Source organism: Aulonocara sp. 'chitande type north' Nkhata Bay, linkage group LG3 (genome assembly GCF_057382095.1).
Source record: "Aulonocara sp. 'chitande type north' Nkhata Bay isolate Kocher_YH1m ecotype deep benthic linkage group LG3, A_spYH_male_GT1.1, whole genome shotgun sequence".
Taxonomy (NCBI): domain Eukaryota; kingdom Metazoa; phylum Chordata; class Actinopteri; order Cichliformes; family Cichlidae; genus Aulonocara; species Aulonocara sp. 'chitande type north' Nkhata Bay.
Genome location: NC_141346.1, coordinates 22,351,065 through 22,377,334, shown reverse-complemented (window position 1 = coordinate 22,377,334; position 26,270 = coordinate 22,351,065). Strand labels below are relative to the sequence as shown.

Below are 26,270 nucleotides of genomic sequence, written 5' to 3'. Positions count from 1 at the left end.
TCTTTCAAACATGGAAACCCCAACCCCACTTTATCTTTAGCCAACTGGATAGTTTGGTACTTAATCCGTGGTCTTTTCCCCTGCCATATGAACCTAGAGATTATTTTATCCCACTCCTGAAATTGTTTATCAGTTATTTCAACTGGGAGTGTTAGGAACAGATAAAGCATCCTAGGCAAAATATTCACTTTGAAATTTAAAAATATGTATTAAGTTCCATCTTTTAATATCCTCATTTATTTTATAACACAAAGGTTTAAAATTTACATGATATATTTTAGACAGATCTTTAGTGATATTTACTCCAGGTTTGCTGTTTAGTTTTAATTTTTCCCAGTTCAGGTTATCTTTAGTTCTGTTTTTGCCATCCCTGCCTTGTTTTCTGTTATTTACAGTAAACCTCCCTCATGTCTCAGTAAGTGCCTGCATTCCTCCTTTTTCTTACACATCACATCAATGAAATCTTGATTATGGTGACCACAGAAGGATCAACAGACTGAAAAACTGCGAAGATGCAGGTAAAATGTCAAGAGTTTCACTGGGTCAAATAATTTTACAAGTAAAGAAACAGGTGAACAACCTTCTGATGGATAATACTACTTGTTACAATGCTGCTTTTTTCCCCTACAAAATATTAACAATCTATATTTGAAAAATTGTGATAGCAGGTGAGGCAGTCGTGATAGAATTAGAATTAAAAATTAATTAAAAATTAAAAGGGCAGCTCTCCGATCTTTAATTAAATTACCGGTAAACATTAATAATAAGATTTTTAAATGATCTGCAGTAAATAATGAAGTAAGTCAATATTACATTTTTTTCTTTTTTCAGTTTTGATAAAGAGTTTAATGTTATTAAATGTATGTTAACATGCTAGTACATCAAAGTATGTATAAAAATACAGACTGCTTTCAGTGCAACTTGCACGTTGCACTGAAAGCAGTCTGTATTTTTCTCCTGATCTGTGGGTAACTTGAATGCAATGCAGCTTCTTTGAAAACTATTTTTGTTTAGCATCGCTTTAGCTGCAGAAAGAAACCACACAGTAGAATCCCCCATGCTCACTGTCAGTTGTCCACACAGTCAGCAGCAGAGCATCATGGATGTCACAGCTCCGTGCATCAGACTGTGTAAGTGTCTATTTCCACATGAAAAATAAGCTTCAGCTTATTTATTAATCATTATAGCCACCATTAAATAACAGTAATTATTAAATGCCAAATATTTAATAATTCATTTGTCTTTACAAATTTGTTGTACAACTTATAAGATGTTAAAATACATTTATCAGCAGCTGTAGGACTCAACAGAATATTTGTAACCTGTGGCTCTTTGGTCTCTTCAGTGATGAACCTCATGATCCTGCTGTGTGCACATGATCAAAAAGTTGGTGAGTGTCATAAGTTTCCTCATTGATCTGAACACTGTTCGTGGTTTTGTGTTTGTCGGAGCAGACAACGTATGAATGTATGAATAGTAGGAAAAAATTATTTTTAGTGAACATGTAATTTTGCTCAAGTGATTTTTTTTCATTGTTTAACAAACAGTACTTTTATTACAAGTCTGAAACTTTCTTTTTTTTTCTTTTTCTCAGATGCAGTTTCTCTTCGTATCGCTCCAAACAGATTGCAGTTCTTTGAATATGAATCAGTGATATTTTACTGTGAGGATGCTGTTTATTGGGAAGTTGTGCATAATTCCAAAGGGAAAATAAACTCATGCAGTCACAACAACCAGGGAAAAGCAGGATCATTGTGCATAATAAAAAGTGTGTATCCAGATGACGGTGGAGAGCGCTGGTGTGAGACTAAAGGAGCAAACAGAAGCGACAGCATTAACATTACTGTTACTGGTAAGTTTGAACCGGGACAACATTTTGTTTCAAACTTAGTTTAAATAAATTTCACAGCAACTAAATCTCAGATTCTTGTCATTCAGCTGGATCTGTGGTCCTGGAGAGTCCTGCTGTTCCTGTGATGCAGGGTGAAGCTGTGACTCTTCGCTGCAGAAACAAAACTGCTTCCTCCAACTTCACCTCTAATTTTTATAAAGATGGAGCTCATGTTCACAGCAGCTCCACAAGAGACATGATAATCCACAGAGTTTCAAAGTCAGATGAGGGACTTTACACATGCAACATCTCAGGAGGTCGATAGTCACCGGAGAGCTGGCTCAGTGTCACAGGTGACAAACAGCAATGTTTAATGTCCACATGACACAAAAATTCCATCAATACAGTAAAACTTCAAGATCAAGATTTTTATTCATGTGACAAAATCTGCATAATTACATTTGATTAACAATTGCTATAGTGCAAAAATGTAAGCCGACAGTACACATTTACACAGACTATATTTTAAAGATGGTCTCAGATTCTGTGATTTTAAGGTTAATGGTCGACTACTGTAAAGCAACAAGTCTGGGATTTTGGCTGTCTCTGCCACCTTAACTAGATTAATCTTTTGTTTAAATAATCATATGTCATATATATCATATATGATATATTATAAATGAGGATAGTACATAATTAGCCAGAAGAAGAAAGAAGTCACTTGGATGAGTGACAAAACATTTCTCCCATTTAAAACGTCCAGATGAACACAATCAACCTTTTGGGATATTTAACCAGAGCAGAGACAGTCATATTCAATCAGTCAGTCAATTCAGCAACAGTGTATTGAATATTGTTTCCAAACTGTTATACAAAATACATTTAACACATTGAAAGTTCACTGTGTCTCACAAAGTAATTTCTATCATCTCTGCATCCCATCACACAGCAACTGTAACCAATGTGATCAGGAGATATTTTATTTTGTATTCTCACAATCAGTTATCATTGATTAATCATTTACCATTGTTAAATTGGTTGACAGAATAATCTTTTAATTACATCTGTGTTACTTTGAGCAAATATTAATGCACACTGACTGTTTATATAAAGTTGTTGCACTTTAGTGCAGTCACACCATACAGACCCACTAGTTCTGTTGGGCCCTGGCTCGCCTGCGTGTAGTTCTGCACGTACGCCGGCCTGTAACCACATGCACGCACTTATGTAACACACACGCACGTTCACCTACACACTTAGTAATAATAGGAGGGTCGTCTGAGGACAGTTTCTCTGATAGATACACTTTCACAAAATGCACAATGCAATACACACTTGTTTTTCTCTTAAGAGTAGCAGTTGATGTCTATATAAGGGAAAACTTTGTGATAGGCGGGGAATTGTTATCATTTGAGATCATTTCCAGTAAAGATCCAACTGTGATGTCATAATGGCAATATAAGGAGACCGATGCTTCAGTTGAGGAGAAGATTCGATTGCAAATTGTCTTTTCCCACACTTAGTGCACAAAGTGTGTAATAAAGTTCACTATTTTTGACACCTACTTCGGCTTGGGCTTGCTTTCTTCTCTTCCCTAACTCGAACGAACCTTAACACCAACCACTCCTCAGAGCCCAGCTGTCATATTTACCTCATCTTACGAAATGTCTTCACTCTGATGATGGTGGCTCTGCTGCTGCTTTTTGTGGGACTTCTTCACTTTAGGAAACTCTGAGCTACAGCTAACTAATGGTTGCCCAACTATAAATGTCACTGTGACACAAGAGAAAATGATTCAGCTACTGAAGAAAAATAGAAACATCAAAGCTAAAGAGTTAACATCACATCATGATTCATCTGGATACTCAATGAAGAATTTTGCATGCTGTATTTTTAAGCTTTTAGCAGCAGGTGTATGATGTGCTGTGACATCTTTAAGAAGTTAAAACAATAAAAAACAAAATAGAAGTCATATATGTAGAAACATTTTTAAGACAACCACCATAATTCTGACAAACATCTGCAAAATTACTGCAATATTGCTACTTGTCTAGTAAGATACTTTCATATGTGTTTGTTTTTGTGGACACAAGTGAGAAGTATGACGTTTTATGTACTAATATGTGTCTCACTTTTATCTGATTGTATTTTATATGCTAAAAATAATAAATACATTAAACAAAGATTTGGTCATATACTTAATTAATTGCTTTTGCAATGCAAGGCATGTTGGGCTGGACAGTAGATAACTTTAAAACATGCCTTTCAGGTGTTTTTTTTTTTTTTTTAATTCTTTTAAATTGGCTGTTATGCATTAATTTTAATGGTACAGTTAACTTGAGATCAAGTTGAGGTTGTGAGTGATTTTGATCCACAAACTACAATTTGTAAATGTTTCACAATAAATTTTAGCAAACAGCAAACCTTGCTGTTTTCAGAGGGAGAGTGCAATTGTTGTATTTCAGTGATTTATCTTCGATTATACTGTCATACACCAGCATATGTGATCAAAGGTACAAACCAGAAGCATGAAAATGCCCATTGAAAGACAAAGGCCCACAATGCTTTCTGCTCTGAAGAACGTATTTGCATTTGGAGAGCTGCTTCCTCTGTCTCACATGCTTGCAAACAGTTATAAAAATCTCATTATTTTTACTTATAGGTGTCACGGCTGCAGTTATTTGTTCACTCAAACATAAACGTGAAATGTAAAGTTAAAGTTAAAAAACTAAGAGTAACAGTGAACTTTTAAATCTATGGTCAAGTGCTTTAACTGTGAAAGTTCTTAATAATTATTTATGAAATTGTCATCATCTTTTTATTTGAGGTTGCCAGAGAAAGAACTTTTGAAGAACCTGGTAGATCTGAAAAGATCTTAGCGTAATGGTGCAGGGGAGCATTTCTATGCACACTTTGCCCCCATTAGTACCAACTGAGAATATTTAAAAAATCACAGCCTACCTGAGTGTTGTTGCTGGTGTCCACCACTTTACGATCACAGTGTACCCATGTTGTGATGGTTTCTTACAAGAGCTCAAATCATCTCGCACTGGTTTCTTCAATATGAAGATGAATTAACTGTATATAAATGGTCTTCATAGTCGCCAGATCTCAGTCCAATAGAACACCTTTCAGATGTGGTGGAAGAGGAGAGTAATATCCCAAAGATGAATAAACATAACAATAATAATAACATTAAGGAGAAGAAAAAATAACTTTATTTATCAAAGGAAAGTCTGATACAGCTCATCCGCTATTTGTATGAGAACTAAAAAGCCTGATGGCTGCAGGGCCGAATGATTTTCTGCGTCTCTCTGTTTTAAATCAGAGAAAGAGAGGAGGATTCCAGTACTGATGTGTTTGTTGTTGTTTTCGTTCCATAAACATATTATAAAGTAGTTCATCTGTATTCAGGGACCAGTCTAGTTTGTTTTTTAGGTCTCCAACCCACAAATTTGGGGATTGTGGATCTGTAGCTAATATGTCTGTTCAAAAGTTATACTACATTAAAGTGATGTTTTCAATGGTCATTGCCATAGGAACAACAAATCTTAAACAGCTAGGCAGCGCCTGTATCACCTACGACAACTGAGGAAGTTCAGGGTCTCTCCAAAGATCCTCAGGATTTTCTATACAGGCGCTGTGGAGAGCATCCTCACACAGAACATGACATCGTGGTTTGGGAACAGCTGTGTGAAGGACCAAAAAGCTCTCCAGAGAGTGATCCGTACAGCAGAACGCTGCTGCAGGATTGCTCTCCCCCCACTTCAGGACACCTACACCAGGAGATGCCGGACTAGAGCAGCGCAGATACTGAAGGACCCGTCCCATCCTGGCAACAAACTGTTCCAACTTCTGCAATCTGGTAGAAGGTTCCGCATCATCCGGGCAAGGACAGAGAGACTCAAGAGGAGCTTCTATCCCCAAGCCATCCGTGCCCTAAACACACACACCCGCCCTCTCACATCATCTATAATTGACTGAGTCCAGACACTCTAAACCAAGGCACAATGTACATTTCAAATTCCTTTAATTTTAAATATGTTTATATTGTCTATCCTGTAAAATAGTCAGAGGTCTATTCTTATTAATGTACAGAATTCACCTGCTTGCTGCTACTACTGCACATTCACCCAATGTATATACTATATATGTATAATGTTCTTCCTCTACCCCCCCCCCCCCCCCCCTCCCCATTTTTGCACATGTCGAGGAGCGTGTCAGGCTACATTTCACTGTGTGTTATACTTGTATAACTATGCATGTGACAAATAAAGAACCTTGAACCTAAACAGATGTGTATTGAACATGTACAGATCCAGAATAGCATTTATTTATCTATAGCAATATTAAATGCCCTGTGACTGAGTGGCTTCAATGATTTTGGTGATTTTCTGAGTGCCTGGGCTAACCCTCAAAGAGGCTTAAAATGTTCACTATTTTTGTGATGTGTTTCTGCACAGTTCACCAAACTGAGCACAGGAAACATGAACCAGCCTACAAGCTGCATCAAACACAGCATTAGTCTGAACTGGTTTGTTGTTCCACCCACTGACAGTGAACTGAAACAGTGAGGCTTGACTTGACACAAAAGACACTCAGCTTCTTTGGAAACTGCTTTACTAAAACTAGATTATTGAATTACTTTTAGTAGCAAAGAGACACCTGTGCTCACGACTGTTAAGTTTTCCGTCTACATCAAGACGACATGGAGATCAGAGCTCTCTGCATCAGACTGTGTGAGTACTTTCTCTATTTCTACATTATTAATAAATTTAGGTTATTAAAGTAGGCTATTGTATTTTTGTGGACTCCATATTAGATGTGGTTATTTTAGTATTACTTTTAGTAATTATACATATTTTAGTAACTGAGTAGCTCCTTTATCTTCTTTAGTGATAAGCATCATGATACTGCTGGACGTACAGGATGAGAAAGTTGGTGAGTTTTATCATATATATCAACTTTAATTCCCCTTTTTGGAAAATAAACTAATTTATAGGAAATAGTTAGATTTTTTGTGATGATTTGTTTATTTTTTATTCAATGAGTGTAGTATGTTGGTTTAATAGTCTAAAGTGAGTCTTTTGTTTTTCTGTGTTTCAGATGCAGTTTCTCTTCTTGTTGTTCCAAACAGATTGCAGTTCTTTGAATATGAACCATTTGTAACATTTCACTGCGAAGGAGTCGATTATTGTGAAGTTGTGCAGAAATTCAAAGGGACAATAAAATCGTGTAACAAAACGAATGAGAGAACACCAACAGGATCATCCTGCACTATTAAAAATGTTTATACAGACGACAGTGGAGAGTACTGGTATGAGACTGGAGGAGGGACAAGAAGCAACATTATCATCCTCTCTGTCACTGGTATATTTTCATCAAGGTAACATTATTTCCTGAAAAATCTTGATTGAATATAATATATAACTATCAAATGCATGTCATTTAGCTGGTCCTGTGATCCTGGAGAGTCCTGCTGTTCCTGTGTTGATGGAAGAACCTGTGACTCTGAGCTGCAGAAACCAAACAGCTTCCTCCAACAACTTTACAGCTGATTTCTACAAAGATGGACGTCACATCCATAGAAGCTCCACAGGAAACATTGCCATCCACAGAGTTTCAAAGTCAGATGAAGGACTTTACAAGTGTAGCATCTCAGGAGTTGGAGAATCACCAGAAAGCTGGCTGAAAGTCTCAGGTGAGACACTGAGATGTTTTAAAATAAGGTTTTAAAATAAGGTGATCTGAATGGCAGCTGATGCTCTTTATGCAGAGCTGCTAAATCTCTTTGAATTAGCATTTGTGAAATACTGAGAAGTTTCTAGTGTTCAAACCTAAGTTGCAGATTTAAACAATAGGTGTGCCAACATTTCCATTGCATTTTAGAAGCTTTTAAGTTGATTAGTAAGATTTTTAAATGTCATAACAAAGAAACTAAAATTAACCTTTGATGATTTACCATTCTTGTCTCATTTAAACATTTCTGTGCTTTCAAACCAGACATGACTCATTCCTCCTCTGCTGCCATACCTCGGATCATTGCCACCATTTTAGTCAGTGCTCTGTTGGTGGCAGTGGGACTGCATCACTTTGGAAAAGGTTACTGGAAGAGAGGTAATGGAAATTATTATTATTAGTAGTAGCGTAAAATCTGCACAATTATTGTCTGTCAGGCAGATGCATTTTAAAATTTATCATCCACAGATTTTAAACAAAAGTGAACTCTATAAGCTAACTGGCTTAAACTACACAGCAAAAACTCCAGTGTTAAATTAACACTGGAGAGTGTCTATATGGTCACCTCTGAGTGTTAAATACAACACTGTTGAGTGTTAAATTAACACTTTTGACAGTGTTATATGTTTAAAAGTAACCCAGTCAGTTTTGAAGATTAACAAAGACTAACACTGAGCAGTGCTGGTTTTCTAACATTGGAAAATAACTCAAAATGTTAGAAATATTCCAGGAGCAACATATGCTTTTGTTAGAAAAAACAGGAAGACAGGAGGTAGTTTATGGAGCAACAATATCACAAAATTAAGACTGTGAAAAGAAGTTTTGCCTTTGTCTACTCATGTAGTGTTGTCTGTAGGTTGGTTAGACATGTATGTAATATTCATAAATGTATAGATGCGAGTGATAATTTTTTCAAAACGTTCAGCTCAAATGCAAACCACAATTTTACAGCAGCTCTTTTAAACACGTAATGTACCTCAGACTGCTCGAAATAGTTACATGACGTTCAGACAGTTCAGACATGCGTTCAGTTTCAAAATTAACTTTACATTTAACACAACTTGTTTCTCTTTTAAACAATAATATTCAGTGAATTAGCATTAATTGTCTCAAAAAGTATTTACATGAAGGAGAAAAAATGCAGAATACAATCAATAATTTTACCATTTGACCACCCATAAAGGAAAGAAATATCTCATTGCATAGTCAAAAAATTTGAAAATAAATAAATAAAACACATTTATAAAAGTGTCTGAAAATTTTAGAGTATATGTTGTACAGTAAATGTAAAACATATAGATCAGAACTGTAAAGTATAATATCTTAGTTTAGTACAATAGTAAAAAAATACTAAGAAGCTCTTAAGAGAAGCTGATATTCTTGTAGTCAAATCAGGCAGACAGCAGAAACTCATTTGGAAAGTTAAGGTTTTGTTAGCTCAGTGTTCGATTAGCACCCCTTACATAATGATGCAGGAGTGACACAGATTTTCTTTTCTAACCCTGAATGTCAGATTTTCTTTAAAATTAAGCTTTATGAATACATTGAATAACAGACAGGGATCATCGTGGTTATTGTTCCCCTCACTCCCATTGTCCCTCTCCAGTACAAGATGAAGCTGCATCACCCTCAAGACCTATTTACTACAGCTTAGGCCATGGTGACAATCAACTACAAGGTAAGACTAGTTGTGATTCAAAGGAATTTCAATGATGGCACTGAGACATCAGAAACACCAGAAAATGATTTTAAATGATCTTCAACAAATAAATGTTTTATTATGTAAAGTATTTTGGATGACAACTGATTTAATTCCATCAGTTGTCAAAGCAGAATCAGGAACAAGCACAGAGATGCCCTCAGCAGGTCCCTGCCAACCCATAGCAGAGGATCTCTTCTATTCTACAGTACAATAAGTAAGTAAGACTGCATTCACACAATCTGTGATGGATTATAGAGATCTATAAGTATATGGAAGATTTATACTTTTTATACATACCACTCATTTATTCTTTGAATAAAATAGAACAGATCTTTATTGTCAAACAGAGTTTGGCATCTCTCCATTGACAGCATGTAGATTTACATTCAGATTGTTTAAGGATAGGAGAAGAAGCTAAGATAGAAATATGTATGTACCTTTAAACATAGACATATGTTTAAGGGTATACCTACTCAGGGAATGTGTGTAATACACAATAATGTCAGTATCTACATAGTAACACAGGTGTTTAACAAAAAGATATATACAAGTTATACATACACATCTGTACATACATACATAGTATAGTATAATAAATACAGTTTATAAATACAGTGTAAATGTCCGTGAATAGCACAGTAAGCCTTCAATAAGTTGGAGGTGGTCTCTGAGGTGATTATGTTAAACGTAACTGATTCAAAAAAATTAGACTGAAGTAAAGTTTGTAGTTTGTACTCCATTGTACTAATATAATTTTATTACATTAATATAACACGAGGTTCACTTAGCTTTGCAAGTAAATGTCTGGTAGAAAGTTTTGAAGGTAGTTTTTACTATCTTGCTTGAGTGTGTTTCAGATTCATGACCCTTTCACTTTTAGTTGAGTAAAAAGGTTGAATAACTGTGTAATTTTACAGATACACAAGTATCTGTATGTCTGCTTAACTACAGAATGTCTGTACTTTTGCCACCTCTGGCTCGGTGTCAAACTACATGTAACCTTTCAATGCCTGAAAAAAGTAAATGTTATAATGTCTTATGATGCACTGCAGATGGCAGAGTTTGACTGCAATGAAGAAATGCAATGATTACTGTAAAAGATGCTAAAATACTGAACACATAAACACTTCAAACAAACATTGCACAACGACTTTGTTCCATATTGACATGAAAAGCATCACACAGTTGCCACATCCCAAAGATGCTCCACTGGATTGAGACATGGTGACTCTAGAGGTCATCTGAGTACAAGCAAAACATTATCATGTGCAAGAAAACAGTTGGACATGATTTGAACTTAATGACATGGTCTGCATACAAGTTGCACCAAACAGAACATAAGTCTGAACCAGTTTGTTGTTCTGGCCAAGGATAGTGAACTGAAACAGTGAGTTAACTCAGCTTTTTTGGAGAGTTATTTTATAAAACTTGATTATTGCATTGCATTGTCCTAAAAGTCCTAAAAATATTTGATGTTAAGATGTATTTATTAGCAATTAGCAATACCTCTGCTCACTGCTGTTACAGTTCAGTTAATGCTGCCTTCGTCAGTCTGCAGCAAGACAACATGGACGTCAGAGCTCTGTGCATCTATGCGAGTACTTTCCACTTGATGGAAAAAAGTAACAAATGTTTTTAAAATATTGTGGTGGACCACTAGAGGGCTCCACTCACACCCAGTGTATAGGAAGTGTGTTCCTGTGTTTTGTGGCGCGATATGCTCAGTTGTTGTTGTTGAGAGACGAATAAAGGAGTGAGAACTGAGAGCTCTGTGTCGTTGATGCTTACCTCCACAATATGACATTTTTGTTTGTTTTAACCTTAAGACATAGGTCCAGTTATAAGATGTGATGATATATTTACTCATATCGGTAAAAGTCAACAAGTCTGTGAGGTCTCTGGCCGGTTGCACCCCTCCCCCTGTGATTGTGACTCTTCATATGTTCACAGTGACAGTCAGAGAGGAAGGAGAGTGGACGTGCTAGCGGAGCAGGAGTGTCTGTGTTCCATTGTAAACCCACAGTAAACCGAATGTCAAAATAAAGAAGTGCTGTCACCACGTCCATGTCTTGTACATGTGTAAACTTCACAAAGTTGTAGTAAATCTTCTGGGTATACAGAAACAGTAAGTTGGTGAGTCCCAGCTCTTTACTTATCTAGATGAACGTCATTAAGCATTTTGGAGTAGAGAGCAATTCAGAAGAAGAGTTGTTGTTGTTTTTTTGTGATTTTTGTGAACCTTGTCCTGTGATGATTAATCATCATATGAGTTTTTGATACACTTAAAAAAAATATTTTACTTGTTCATTATTTCGATACAGCACTGCAGTTTTAGTAGACAGTGAGCTTAATGTCACAGGTGAGATATTGAGCTGTTTTAAAATATGTTTTACATGCACATGTGATATGAATGACTGCTGGTGCACTTTTTAAATAAAGTTTTTACATCTGTTTGTAGGAAATAACTTTTAAATACTGCTTAAGATTAGCACTCTAAACTCAAGCTTTCTTTTTTCTTTGTTTCAGATGCAGTGTCTCTTTGTATTTTTCCAAACAGACTGCAGTTCTTTGAATATGAAGCAATAATATTTCACTTTAAATGAGTTGTTAATTGTAAAGTTGTGCATAAATCCAAAGGGAAAATAATTCATGTAACACAACAAACAAGAGAACACCAACAGGATCATCCCGCAAGATTAAAACTCTTTATACAAATGACAGTGAAGAGTACTGATATGAGACTTCAGGAGGGAACAGAAGCAACAGTACGTCAGTGCTCTGATACTTTTGCAGAAAGAATATTTAATGATTCATTTTGATTAAAATTTATAGAAACTGTGACTCTGAGCAGCAGAAACAAAATTGCTTCCTTTACCTTCACAGCTGATTAAAGATGGACATCTCATCAAGCCAAGCCGCAAAACAAACACGAACATGTACAGATTTTCAAAGCTAGACGAGTGGCTTAAAAGTGTAGTGTAGTTTTTTTTTTTTTTTCCTTGTTTTCAAAGTAAGGGAGTCACTGCACCTTAAATATTGTGACATGGAAAAATGTGCTAATTAATTTCTTTTGACATGTAATGTTTGTAATCTTGTACATTTTTCTTGCGCATTGCTCTGTCAGTCAACAGAAGTAGATGGTTAAGGCATAACTGAGGTTCAAACAGGTCAGAACAGAGATGTAGTGGTAATATTTCTGTTCATTTTTATTGTTCGGTTGTAATGTTTATGACAAATACTTTGTCTGCCCTATATTTAAGAAATTATTTTATTACAGCAGCTGAAATAATAATTACGATGATAATATCTAGGAGATGATTCTCTGCCCAAGAGATGTATTGTCCGAATAGAGTAGTCCAAGTTTTGAAAGCAAAGTGTTTTTTCCATGTCCATAGAGGCCAGCAGAGTAAATGCAGGTAGAGCAACATGTGCTGCTGTAAGGAAAAAACAAGAAGAGGGAAAATATGTTACTGAGCATTTTTCAACAACAGTAGCACAATATTATTTATACAGTATTAAGTCACAAGGAGAAAAAAAGTGCACCATCTGAATGTTTCTTCAGTGTGTATGTGATATTTATAAATGTGCAGATGCTAGTGATAATTTGAGCTTAGTGAACTTACGCTCCAAATGTAAACCACATAGGGTGTAAGTCTGAAGCACCTCTTTTAGACAGATATAGATATACTGTATCTAGTGACAGTGAGGGTTGTGAATTTCCTCACATAGCTTAGAATGGTTATGGTAAATGGCCTGTATTTATATAGCGCTTTACTAGTCCCTAAGGACCCCAAAGCGCTTTACATATCCAGTCATCCACCCATTCACACACTGGTGATGGCAGCTACATTGTAGCCACAGCCACCCTGGGGCGCACTGACAGAGGCGAGGCTGCCGGACACTGGCGCCACCGGGCCCTCTGACCACCACCAGTAGGCAACGGGTGAAGTGTCTTGCCCAAGGACACAACGACCAAGACTGTCCAAGCCGGGGCTCGAACCGGCAACCTTCCGATTACAAGGCGAACGCCCAACTCTTGAGCCACGATCGCCCATGTCATGAAGTACAACTTCTGACATGCGTTTTTATTTTAACACAAATCTTTAATTAAACACACTATTAATATTGCTATTATTTTTGAATAAATATAATAAAAATGATTGCGCACTTAAAAAGCATAGTTAAAGATAAACGTTGTTAGATAAAAGACAAAAAAACAAAAACATTGTTAGTAAAAGGTTAAAGACTCAACCGAAGGTCAAATCATGAACAAATAACACATAAGGAAAAAATGTAGTTTGATTTAAATAGTAGTAAATGTTATACTATCATACATACACACAGTAGTGGTAAAGGTGTTTGCCTCTCCCTGTTTTTTTTTTTTTATTCTTTTAGTATGTTTGTCACATTAAGATGTTTCAGATCATCAAACAATTTTAAATATTTCACAGATCATTGACCACCACCATATTTTACTGTTAAAAGTAAAGTAATCAGGCCACCTGATCCAGCTCTAACTATATGCTTTATGAAAAAGGAAAGGGTGTCTGTCTCCCAAATCCAAACTGGGAGTAGGTTTCACAGAAGAGGGGCCAGGAAACTGAAGGCTCTCCCTCTCATTCTACTTTAAAATATGTTAGGAATGAAGATAGCCAGCAGTCTGAAAGCGAGGTACTCTGTTGGAGTGATACGGTACTATGAGGTCTTTAAGATAAGATGGGGCCTGATTATTTAAGACCTTGTATGTGAGGAGCAGGATTTTGAATTCAATTCTGGATTTAACAGGAAGCCAATGAAGGGAAGCCAAAACAGGAGAAATCTGCTCTCTCTTTCTAGTCCCTGTCAGTACTCTTGCTGCAGCATTTTGGATTAACTGAAGGCTTTTCAGCGCATTTTTAGGACATCCTGATAATAATGAATTACAGTAGTCCAGCCTGGAAATAATAAATGTATGAACTAGTTTTTCAGCTTAATTTCCCTGATGGTGGCCTGAAACACTGAGGCTTGACAACAACAGCAGCATCTCTGCTTCTTTCAAAGCTATTTTTAAATGCCAAGTATTGTTTCAGTAGCATAAATTAGCCACACAGGAAGAGAGTTGTTCACAACCGGCAAGACGTCATGGGGGTCAGAGCTTTTTGCATCCGACTCAGTGAGTACTTTCTCCATTATCACATTAACTATTTATTAAGCTAAACTTTAAGGATTCTGTTTAAGTTAGTAATTTTGTCAAATCACTGTGTTGTTTGAAATATTTCATGTTGAGAAACCTTTATATATATACATATATATATATATATATAAACACCCAGCACGCCCCTGCGGGCGGTTTATCCTTCAAGCTCGGGTCCTCTACCAGAGGCCTGGGAGCTTGAGGGTCCTGCGCAGTATCTTAGCTGTTCCCAGGACTGCGCTCTTCTGGACAGAGATCTCCGATGTTGTTCCCGGGATCTGCTGGAGCCACTCGCCTAGCTTGGGAGTCACCGCACCTAGTGCTCCGATTACCACGGGGACCACCGTTACCTTCACCCTCCACATCCTCTCGAGCTCTTCTCTGAGCCCTTGGTATTTCTCCAGCTTCTCGTGTTCCTTCTTCCTGATATTGCTGTCATTCGGAACCGCTACATCGATCACTACGGCCGTCTTCTTCTGTTTGTCTACCACCACTATGTCCGGTTGGTTAGCCACCACCATTTTGTCCGTCTGTATCTGGAAGTCCCACAGGATCTTAGCTCGGTCATTCTCCACCACCCTTGGGGGCATCTCCCATTTTGACCTCGGGACTTCCAGGTTATACTCAGCACAGATGTTCCTGTACACTATGCCGGCCACTTGGTTATGGCGTTCCATGTATGCCCTGCCTGCTAGCATCTTGCACCCTGCTGTTATGTGCTGGATTGTCTCTGGGGCATCTTTACACAGCCTGCACCTGGGGTCTTGCCTGGTGTGATAGACCCCAGCCTCTATGGATCTTGTGCTCAGAGCTTGTTCTTGTGCTGCCATGATTAGTGCCTCTGTGCTGTCTTTCAGTCCAGCTTTGTCCAGCCACTGGTAGGATTTCTGGATATCAGCCACCTCCTCTATCTGCCGGTGGTACATACCGTGCAGGGGCCTGTCCTTCCATGATGGTTCCTCGTCTCCCTCCTCTTTCTTGGGTTTCTGCTGCCTGAGGTATTCACTGAGCACTCGGTCAGTTGGGGCCATCTTCCTAATGTATTCTTGGATGTTCGTTGTCTCATCCTGGACTGTGGTGCTGACACTCACCAGTCCCCGGCCCCCTTCCTTCCGCTTAGCGTACAGCCTCAGGGTGCTGGATTTGGGGTGAAACCCTCCATGCATGGTAAGGAGCTTTCTTGTCTTTATGTCAGTGGCTTCTATCTCCTCCTTTGGCCAGCCTATTACCCCAGCAGGGTACCTGATCACGGGCAGGGCGTACGTGTTGATGGCCCGGATCTTGTTCTTACCATTCAGCTGACTCCTCAGGACTTGCCTGACCCTCTGCAGGTACTTGGTGGTTGCAGTTTTTCTAGCGGCCTCTTCATGGTTCCCATTCGCCTGTGGGATCCCCAAGTACTTGTAACTGTCCTCTATGTCTGCAATGTTGCCTTCTGGTAGTTCAATCCCCTCAGTTCTGACTACCTTCCCTCTCTTTGATACCATCCGACTACACTTCTCCAGTCCGAACGACATTCTAATGTCATTGCTGTATAGCCTGGTAGTGTGGATCAGTGAATCGATGTCTCGTTCACTCTTGGCATACAGCTTGATGTCATCCATGTACAGGAGGTGGCTGACAACTGCTCCGTTCCGTAGTCGGTATCCGTAGCCAGTCTTGTTAATGATCTCACTGAGGGGGTTCAGGCCTATGCAGAACAGCAGTGGGGACAGAGCATCTCCTTGGTAGATCCCGCACTTGATGGTGACTTGTGCTATGGGCTTGGAGTTGGCCTCTAGTGTTGTACGCCACATCCCCATTGAGTTCCTGATGAAGGCTCTTAGGGTCCCATTGATCTTGTACAATTCTAGGCATTCCAGTATCCAGCTGTGGGGCATTGAGTCATAGGCCTTCTTGTAATCAATCCAGGCAGTGCACAGGTTGGTCAGTCTGGTCTTGCAGTCTCGGCTGATTGTTCTGTCTACCAGTAGCTGGTGTTTTGCGCCTCTGGTATTCTTGCCAATTCCTTTCTGTGTCCCGCTCATGTATTGACCCATGTGCCTGTTCATCTTAGCCGATATGATGCCTGACAGGAGCTTCCATGTAGTACTGAGGCAGGTTATTGGTCGGTAGTTGGAGGGGACCGGTCCCTTCTTGGGGTCCTTGGGGATCAGGACCGTCCGGCCTTCAGTTAGCCATTCCGGGTGTCTCTCGTTAACTAGCAGCTGGTTCATTTGTGCTGCCAGACGCTCGTGGAGTGCAGTCAGCTTCTTCAGCCAGTAGGCGTGAACCATGTCGGGCCCTGGTGCTGTCCAACTCTTCATACTGGAGACCCTTTCTTGGATATCTGCCACTGTGATGGTTACTGGACCCTGTTCAGGGAGGTCGCTGTGGTCAGCCCTCAGATCCTCTAGCCACTGAGCATTGCCGTTATGGGTTGCATCCTTCTCCCATATGCTCTTCCAGTATTGCTCCGTCTCCATATATATATATATATATATATATATATATATATATATATATATATATATATATATATATATATATATATATCGTGCCATCTCTAATATATACATATTAGAGATGGCACGATACCACTTTTTCATGTCCGATACCAATACCGATATCATAAATTTGGATATCTGCCGATACCGATATGAATCCGATATAGTGTTTTTTAATCAACAAAACTGTTTTTTAAATATCTTGCTGCATTTTGTATAAGTTCATACTCAAGTTTAAAACAACAACTACACTAAAGCTATTCTGTTATACCTGTATACAAAAAAAATATTTCATAGTTCAGCAATACTGATCAATCTAATAAACTTAAACCTACACCATCCTCCCTATTCTGGTATTTTAAAGAGTACTTAGCGTAAATATTAAGCAACCTAACTAATAGGGTTCCAACTCCCAGCAACAACAAAAATAAATAAATAAAAAATAGGGAACCACCCCTCACGCTCCACCTCATGATGCTTAATCGACGTAATCAACCTTAATTTGATGCAGTGTGAAAAAAAATGCACAGAAATCAATTATTTTTCAAGAAATATTAAATAGATTCAACATCTTTCTTCAACAAAATTGCAGACTGCACAGATGGTACCTTCCCAAAGGAAAAAGTACTATAGCTTACTAGGGTATATATATTAGACTTAATAGTCACTATATACAGTAATTGACTTCTATTCCTTTTACATCAAATTAAAACTTTGGGTGTCAGATAATTATTTATTAAAAGCTCGACATTTTAAATGAGAATAAGAAAGAAAAGTATGTCTTTGTGCCCCCTTTTCCCAGTTAATGCCCTATCGGCCCCCCTGGCTAAACTTTGCTAGATCCGCCCCTGCACAGTTACCAGCGTCAGCTACGTAGAAAAAGATCCTGGCGTAGAAAGTAATATTAAATAATTTCTAACAACAGCTTATCAAGCTTAAACGTGCTGCTGCTGTTCAGCCGCTGGTTTCCTCTTTCTGGTGCAAAGTGGGCCAAAAACAAACAAGAGAGACGGACTCGCGACAGAAAAGCCGATCAGCTGATCATTGATCAGTTTCATGATTGAAGTAGCAGCAAGATGAGGCAGTTTGCTTGTTAAGCTTAAGGCAGGAATGCTTTACAAACATTCAGAGATGGACTTACACACTTGCTTTACTTCTCTCGGGGATAACTTTATCGGAGATGAAATGCCGGGTTGCTAGCAAAGCTCCAAATGCTATCCAGACCACCGACAGGTCCCGCATGCCACAGCCGCTCTATCACGTGATGCATACTGTTCCGACATGCTAACGTTCTGAGGTGAGTTACGGCGTGTTGCAAGTTTTGCGAGGTGCTTTCGTGATATTTAATGGATCGGATTAAATTTTTTATTTTTCTCCGATATCCGATCCAGTAATTTAGGTCAGCATCGGACCGATACCGATACGTAATATCGGATCGGTCCATCTCTAATACACACATATATATATATATATATATATATATATATATATATATATATATATATATATATATATTAGTGCTGTCAAAATTAACGTGTTAATACAAATTAATCCGCCATCACGGTTGATTAAAAAAACGATTAAAATTTTTAACACGATTAATTTGTGTGTGTGTGCAATCCTTTTGTTTTTTGTCTTTTCAGCGATGAGTTGGATGATGATGTTTTTTGCACATGATCAGAGAGTTGGTAAGTAACAGCTAGTTAAACTGACATGAACATTTGTCAATTTGTTTTTATCAATTTGTGATTTCCTTTTTTTTAATTTCAGTTAGCATAGTCGCATATTTTGGTTTTTCAAAAACAAAAGTAAATAGTTTTTTTTTTTTTGTTGTCTCAGATGCAGTTTTTCTTCGTGTTGTTCCAAACAGATCACAGTTCTTTGAATATGAGCCAGTAACTTTTTACTGTGAGGGAGTCTCTCATCATAATGTCTTACATAAGTTGAAAGATAAAATACAATCATGTAGCAACAGCAATAAGAAGACAGCAACAGGATCCTCCTGCACTGTAAACGCTATTTATGTAGACGACAGTGGAAAGCACTGGTGTGAAACTAGAGAAGGGAAGAGGAGCAACATTATCAACATCACTGTCACTGGTATGTTTGGTTTAAGTAAACAATATATTGTTATATTCAAAAACAACTTTTCATTAAAAGAATTATGCACATGGGTATTCAGCTGGTTCTGTGATCCTGGAGAGTCCTGTTGTTCCTGTGATGGAGGGAGAAGATGTGACTCTGAGCTGCAGAAGCAAGATGAATTCCTCCACGTTCACAGCAGATTTCTACAAAGATGGACTCAACATCAGCAGCAGCTCCAAAGGAATTGTGACCATCCACAAAGTTTCAAAATCTGATGAAGGACTTTACAAGTGCAGCATTTCAGGAGCTGAATCACCAGAAAGCTGGCTGAATGTCACAGGTTAGACATTGACACAGACACTGAAGAGCTGTTTATCATTTCTTTCTGCCCCCCCCCCCCCCCCCCCTTTAATGCCAGTATTACAACGGAATCATGTAGTGACTCTTAACTGAGTTATGTGTCAGTCTTAGGAACCTTTGGTGGTTTGGTGGAACCTGTGGTTTCTATTCTTTCAGACAAAATCAGCATAAATTCTAGTCCAATGACTACGACTTACTTCAGTCTCCTGCTTTGTGTGATTAAACAGATTCTTTCATCACATTCATTGACTCTTCAGAGCACAGCTGTAATGTTTACCTCATCTTACGGACTGTGTTCACCATCATGCTGGTGGCTCTGCTGCTGCTGCTGCTGGGTCTACTTCACCATGGGAAAATTGGAGCTACAACAGCTAACTCATGTTCAACTTCATGTAAATGTAACTGTCATTGCACAGGAAACAAGCGAATATGAATAACAGCACAAACAGAAAACAGAAAGTGATTAATATGGGTGTATGGCCACACTATCGTGAGCATGTCCCATCTTGTCTGAAATCTGGAGGTAAGCAGGGTCGGGCCTGGTTAGTACTTGGATGTGGGACTGCCTGAGAATACAAGGTGCTGTGGCTGAGGTAGAGTGGATGGTACACCAGTTGGAAGGTTGACGGGTCAATCTGGGTAATGTCTGTAAAAATACCACGATAACTCCATTAAACAACTGTAAAGGAGTCACACTGTTGCTTTTTCTCTATACCGTATATAGACTTTGACACCTGTTACCTTTGATTTAACTGCACTGAAACGTTTCATTATGCCACCTTGTGTATTTTATTCTTTAATCATACTCATTCCTTATTCATATTTGTTACTATTCAATATTCTCAGTTAAACTCATCCTTTTTAAAAGTACTTGTGAATATATATTTTTTTGCATTTGTATTTGTTAGATTTGTATTGTTTATTGTCATTTATGCTTAGAAATATTTAACCATATATGCTTAGAGGTGTATAATCGATTGTGTAGTGATAGGATGTGTGATCCTTAATAGTCTGCAAAGGCTTGGTGTGAATGCCAGTGTTCTGGCATTCACACCCACATTCTGGGAGCATGGGAGAGGGCATACCTTCTCTTATTGTTTTATGGTAGGATAAACGTGTCTCTATCTGTTTTAGGATAAGTGCCTTTTGTTTAGATGAACTGCTGGACTTCCAAACCAGCAGGGTTAGGGAAGTCATTTATGGGGTCACACTCTGACCACACACACACACACACACACACACACACTTACACAACGCACAGGCAAGGTACTCTTTGTGTGTATGTAGACGTCATATGTTAATGAACCTATGTATATTCATGTAACCTCAATAAAAGAGCAGTGTTACGGGGGAGCGGACGAGAGCGACTGGGGTCAAGCGAACGAACGGCGCTTGTCGTGGTTCTCTCCCTCATGCATGAGTAACACGAAGAACTTTGCCTACTTGGTGTTTAATGCTTTTTTGCTGTGTAGTTGAATTGTCCTTAACGTTCCAGCGAATAGGTTTATGCTACAAACCTATCAGTGTTCTGTCAAAAATATGTACTACCTGTAGTATACCTGGTCAAAGTTGCAAAACACAAACATGTAAAAACATTTCATGCAAGTAAAAAGTCTAAACTACAGCCAGCTCTTAAGTATTGGTTTGAATTTGTGCCCTTTTTTGTGCCCTTTTATCCACTGAAAATCGTTTTATTCTCCGCGGGAGTTTGCTTCATTCATCCTGGCCGCTGTTTACATCCCGCCAGACGCAGATGCGCAGGCAGCTCAGAGCGCACTCGTGGAGCAGATTCTCCACATGGAGCGGACATTCCCGGACTCTCTCATCATTGCTCTTGGGGACTTTAACAAAGCCAATCTGAGCCATGAGCTTCCCAAATACAAGCAGTATATTAAATGCCCGACCAGAGAGGAGAGGACATTAGACCACTGTTACAGCACGATCAGCGGGGCCTATATATCAGCGGGGCATATACTCACATCCCCACAACTAGTTGTGTGTCATTGTTGTTCTTATTTTGTAGATACCTTTAAAAGTACAAGTTCACCGGCTTTCATTACAGTTGTGTGGCTATAACAGGATAAACCTACAAAGGAAGAGACTCTGAGACTATTAAGCTTTCTGCATCACCATGGTCACCACCCATCTTGAAGAGTTTGCCCCCTCACATATACTAATGTGCCGCAAACAGGACTTTAATATCACCAACCATTCCCATGTTGTTACGGTGTATCCATATAAATGGCCCACCCTGTAGATTTAAATTGACAGAGCTCTAAAGAGAGGAAGAACTGAAGCAACAAATTTGTGTTGAGGATTTTTCATACAGTTATTATACTATAACTGTAACTATAAATTGACTATTAGTTGCTTCTATATGCATTCTTGACATTTCTCTTGTGCCACTAAGAAAACAGGTTATTTTTCATTATGTATTTATTTGTTTGGATAGCTCATTTAATATTGGTGTAATTCCGTACATAGTTTACAATCTGTATAGTCTACAGACTGTAAACTATGAACAAGATGAATATTTACGTTTTTTTCTTGTATTTCTGTAATGATACTGTCATGACCCTGTGCCTTCTCGGCTGACTCTGTATGGCTACAAGTGTTTTTGTTGTGCTGCATCTCTCTCTCTCCCCTGCACTGCGCTCTACCGGGGCGGAGTCATGACGGCTCCAGCCCCTGGCTCGGACACCTGCAAGCAATCATCTCACTCACTTCTTAAGGCGGCTGCTGAGAGTGCTTCCTCGCTGGATTATTGTGTAACACTCGTCAGTGTCATCACTTATCTGAGCCGTTTTTCGAGTTTCTGTCGTGCCACTACTCACCTGCCTTTCCTCTCTGTGCCAGGATTCTCGCCAGCCTGAGGACCGCCGTTGGTGAGCTAAAGCCGGAGTCCGAGCTACCTGAGCTTCAGTGGATGTTGTACATAGCCCTCTTCTTCCCGTGCCTGTGCTTCCCGGAGACCCTCTTCCTGTGCCCCCTCACCTGTATATATTCGCACCTGGTGTCTGTGTGTGTCAATAAATCACGAACTTAAGTGACGGTCTGCCTCCGAGTCCCTCCTGAGCCTGACAGAATAATCCAGCCACCGCTATGGACTCAGCAGGCCCAGCCTCGGCAGCGACAGCCCCTATGTCTCTGGAGGAGCTTCTGCACCGACACGAGCAAATGCTGGTGAAGCTCAGCGGAGACGTGGCGTCTCTAACGCAGGCCTTCGCCCAACGGATTCCGCTGGCCGAGGACCAGCCTCCCGCGGCCCCTCCCCAGGTAACGCACGCTCCTGCCGTCACTACAACAGCCACAGCTACCCAGGCTGCTAGCGTGGTATCATCGGTAGCCTCCGCGGTTTCGCTGGATAAGCTTTTGCCTTCACCTGAGGCTTTTTCTGGGGAGATGGGAAAATGTGCGGGATTTTTGTTGCAGTGTTCTATGCACTTTCAATTACTGCCCCATGTGTTTGTTTCTGACGGGGTTAAGATCGCTTACGTCACCCAGCTACTACGTGATCGAGCCCTGGCCTGGGCCCAGGCCCAGCTGCAGGCTTGCCCCGGAATGTCTTATGACGACTTCCTGTCGCGCTTCAAGTCGGTGTTTGATAAAGGCTCTAGTACAGAGGCAGCTGGCTATCGTTTGATTAATCTGAAGCAAGGTAGGCGAAGCATGGCTGACTTTTCTGTTGATTTCTGGACTCTAGCTGCACAGACCAAATGGGGACCTGAGGCCCTGAAGACCACTCTGTTAAATAATATCCGCGAAGAGCTCAAGGATGAGATAATGATGCGTGAGCTTCCTGCTTCTCTAAATGCTTTGATGTCCCTGTGTATTCAGGTGGATGATCGCCTGCGGGCGCGCCAGAGCTCACGAAGACAGCAGTTTCGCGAGCCCCTGGCTTTTCGGGAGCCCCAACCCGACGCACGGGAGGCTAGAGCTTTTGGAACTGAGGAGGAGGTACCCATGCAGCTGGGACGTTCTCGACTCACCCCTGCGGAGCGACAACGCCGGTTTTCCGCGGGTGAGTGTCTGTATTGCGGTCGCAAGGGGCATTACATCTCTGCCTGCCCGGCGCTGGCAAAAGGGGGCGCCCGCCAGTAATTGAGAGGGTACTGGTGGGCGACCTGTCCAGCAACAAGCCTCTTCCCCGTCTCTTGCTGCCTGCTAAACTCACCCTCCGGTCGTTGTCCCATTCCCTCTCTGTGTTAATTGACTCTGGTGCAGAACAGAATTTCATTGATGCGTCGCTAGTCTCCAAGCTCAGCATTGGCACACGACCACTGCCTCATCCTCTCCGCGTGTCCGCCCTGTCTGGTCACCGGTTGCCTGACATAACGCACGTCACCCTACCTGTCACACTCACTCTCTCCGGTAACCACGTTGAGAACGTTTGTTTCTGCGTGTTTAAGGCTCCAGTAACCCCGCTCGTACTAGGTTATCCATGGCTTTCACAACACAACCCACACATCGACTGGAAGAAGGAGCAAGTTATGGGGTGGGGTGTGGGCTGCCACATGACCTGCCTTCGGGCCGCCACGCCATCTGCTCCCTCTCCCCCCCCCGGGAAGCCTTCAAAGTCACCAGAGTTGTCTTCGGTTCCTTCCGTCTATCATGACCTCGCAGCAGTTTTTAGTAAGGATGAGGCGGGCTCGCTTCCACCACACCGGCCCTATGACTGTGCCATTGATCTTTTCCCTGGGGCGCCTCTCCCCTCTGGCCGCCTCTACAGCCTCACACAGCCCGAAAGGGAAACCATGGAGAGATACGTCAACGACTCTCTGGCTGCTGGGTTAATTCGCCCGTCATCCTCCCCCGTGGGGGCAGGATTCTTCTTTGTTGCAAAGAAAGACAAGACGCTCCGGCCATGTATTGATTACCGCGGCCTCAACAAGATCACGGTAAAGAACAAGTACCCTCTTCCCCTCCTTAATTCTGCTTTCGAACTACTCCAGGGGGCCACGGTGTTCAGCAAACTGGACCTGCGAAACGCTTACCACCTGGTGAGGATCCGGGAGGGAGATGAGTGGAAGACCGCTTTCAACACTCATATCGGACACTATGAGTATCTCGTCATGCCCTTTGGCTTAACCAATGCGCCCGCGGTCTTCCAGGCCCTTGTTAACGATGTTCTGAGGGATTTTATTAATCGATGTGCTTTTGTGTACCTTGATGATATTCTCATTTTCTCTAAGTCCCAGGCGGAGCACGAGAGTCACGTGAGGCAGGTCCTGCAGCGCCTCCTGGAGAACCGGTTGTTCGTGAAAGCGGAGAAATGTGAATTTCACGTTGACACTGTGGCCTTCCTTGGCTATATCATCTCTCAGGGGGATCTCAAACCTGACCCCGAGAAGGTCCGGGCCGTGGTGGACTGGCCTCAACCGCCGAACCGCCAGCAACTCCGACGGTTCCTAGGATTCGCCAACTTCCACCGACGCTTCATAAAGGACTACAGTAAGATCGCCTCACCTCTCACTGCGCTTACCTCTCCCAAAGTTCCTTTTCAGTGGGACCTCTCTGCTCAGGAGGCCTTTTCCCTACTAAAGGAGAAGTTCACTACCGCCCCCATCCTCCGTCAGCCCAACCTCAGGCAACCGTTCGTGGTGGAGGTGGATGCTTCGGACTCTGGAGTGGGAGCAGTTCTGTCTCAACGATTTGAAGGTACGCTCCATCCCTGTGCATTCTTTTCTCGTCGTCTCTCACCCGCAGAACAGAACTACGGCATCGGTGATCGGGAGCTGCTAGCGGTCAAACTGGCCCTGGAGGAGTGGAGGCACTGGCTTGAGGGCGCGGAACACCCATTCATCGTGTGGACCGACCATAAGAACCTTGAGTACATCCGGTCCGCCAAACGCCTAAATTCACGACAAGCCAGGTGGGCCCTCTTCTTCACAAGATTCAATTTCACCATCACTTACAGACCAGGGTCGCGCAACGTGAAGCCCGATGCACTCTCCCGTCAGTTTTCCAGTACGGAAGGAGACTCCGATCCAGAACCGATTCTTCCAGCTACCTGTGTTGTTGGAGCTGTCACATGGGAGATCGAAGCTCTCGTGCGCGAGGCCCAGGATACTGACCCCGACCCGGGGACGGGCCCCCCTGGTCGGTTGTTTGTCCCTGCTGCTGTCCGACCTCAGGTACTCCACTGGGGCCACACTGCCCGGTTCACCTGTCATCCAGGAGCCCGCCGCACCATCACCTTCCTGCAGCGGTTTTTCTGGTGGCCCACCTTGGACAAGGACGCCAGGGAGTACGTTATGGCGTGCACCACGTGTGCCCGGAACAAACGTCCCAACCGACCACCCGCCGGGCTTCTTCAACCACTCCCCACGCCAGGACGGCCATGGTCTCACATAGCGCTGGACTTCGTTACGGGGCTCCCACCGTCATCCGGTAACACCACCATCCTCACTATTGTTGACCGTTTTTCTAAGTCGGCTCATTTCATCGCCCTCCCCAAGCTCCCTACAGCCCTGGAGACCGCCCAGCTGCTCACCACCCACGTCTTCCGGCTTCATGGCATTCCGATGGACATCGTTTCCGACCGGGGACCCCAATTTACCTCTCGGGTTTGGAAGGAGTTCTGCGTGCAGATCGGCGCCGCGGTCAGTCTCTCTTCGGGCTTCCACCCTCAGAGCAATGGACAGGCCGAGCGTACCAACCAAGAGCTCGAAGCGGCACTCCGCTGTGTCGTCTCTCTCAACCAGGCCACTTGGAGCGAGCAGCTCCCCTGGATTGAGTACGCCCACAACTGCCTGACCTCTTCAGCCACTGGACTGTCGCCGTTCGAAGCCTCATTGGGCTACCAACCACCCCTGTTCCCGGCCGTGGAGGGTGAGCATGCCGTCCCATCGGTACAACATCATTTCCGCAGGTGCCGCCGGGCCTGGCGGTCCA

At 41.4% G+C, this 26,270-nt stretch overlaps 2 protein-coding genes and 1 pseudogene across 3 annotated transcripts; all 3 read left to right on the top strand.

Annotated features, from left to right (window-relative positions):
- The first annotated feature begins 1,099 nt into the window (after window positions 1–1,099).
- On the top strand, window positions 1,100–2,216 carry LOC147334579 (low affinity immunoglobulin gamma Fc region receptor II-like; annotated as a pseudogene). The gene is made up of 4 exons (XR_015128362.1): window positions 1,100–1,130; window positions 1,346–1,390; window positions 1,595–1,852; window positions 1,939–2,216. The product of XR_015128362.1 is annotated as a low affinity immunoglobulin gamma Fc region receptor II-like (transcript).
- A 4,323-nt stretch (window positions 2,217–6,539) lies between these two features.
- LOC147334578 (uncharacterized) lies at window positions 6,540–9,486 on the top strand. Its single transcript, XM_086273188.1, has 7 exons — window positions 6,540–6,570; window positions 6,728–6,772; window positions 6,938–7,201; window positions 7,284–7,547; window positions 7,835–7,948; window positions 9,183–9,248; window positions 9,404–9,486. Exons 1-7 carry the CDS (start codon window positions 6,540–6,542, stop codon window positions 9,484–9,486), a joined length of 867 nt encoding a protein of 288 aa, XP_086129314.1.
- A 4,907-nt stretch (window positions 9,487–14,393) lies between these two features.
- Window positions 14,394–19,809, top strand: LOC147334577 (cell adhesion molecule CEACAM20-like). The gene is made up of 5 exons (XM_086285954.1): window positions 14,394–14,424; window positions 18,575–18,619; window positions 18,771–19,031; window positions 19,114–19,356; window positions 19,604–19,809. Exons 1-5 carry the CDS (start codon window positions 14,394–14,396, stop codon window positions 19,807–19,809), a joined length of 786 nt encoding a protein of 261 aa, XP_086142080.1.
- The last annotated feature ends 6,461 nt before the right edge of the window (window positions 19,810–26,270 follow it).

What these genes read in the sequence shown, in the direction of transcription:
- LOC147334578 (XM_086273188.1), top strand. Translation starts at nt 6,540, where the DNA reads ATGGAGATCAGAGCTCTCTGCATCAGACTGT. An exon ending in CTCAGGTGAGACACTGAGAT is followed by an intron (nt 7,548 to 7,834) that starts GTTTTAAAATAA and finishes CTTTCAAACCAG; the next exon opens with ACATGACTCATTCCTCCTCT. An exon ending in TGGTGACAATCAACTACAAG is followed by an intron (nt 9,249 to 9,403) that starts GTAAGACTAGTT and finishes TTGTCAAAGCAG; the next exon opens with AATCAGGAACAAGCACAGAG.
- LOC147334577 (XM_086285954.1), top strand. Translation starts at nt 14,394, where the DNA reads ATGGGGGTCAGAGCTTTTTGCATCCGACTCA. An exon ending in AGCTTTTTGCATCCGACTCA is followed by an intron (nt 14,425 to 18,574) that starts GTGAGTACTTTC and finishes TTGTCTTTTCAG; the next exon opens with CGATGAGTTGGATGATGATG. An exon ending in TATCAACATCACTGTCACTG is followed by an intron (nt 19,032 to 19,113) that starts GTATGTTTGGTT and finishes ATGGGTATTCAG; the next exon opens with CTGGTTCTGTGATCCTGGAG.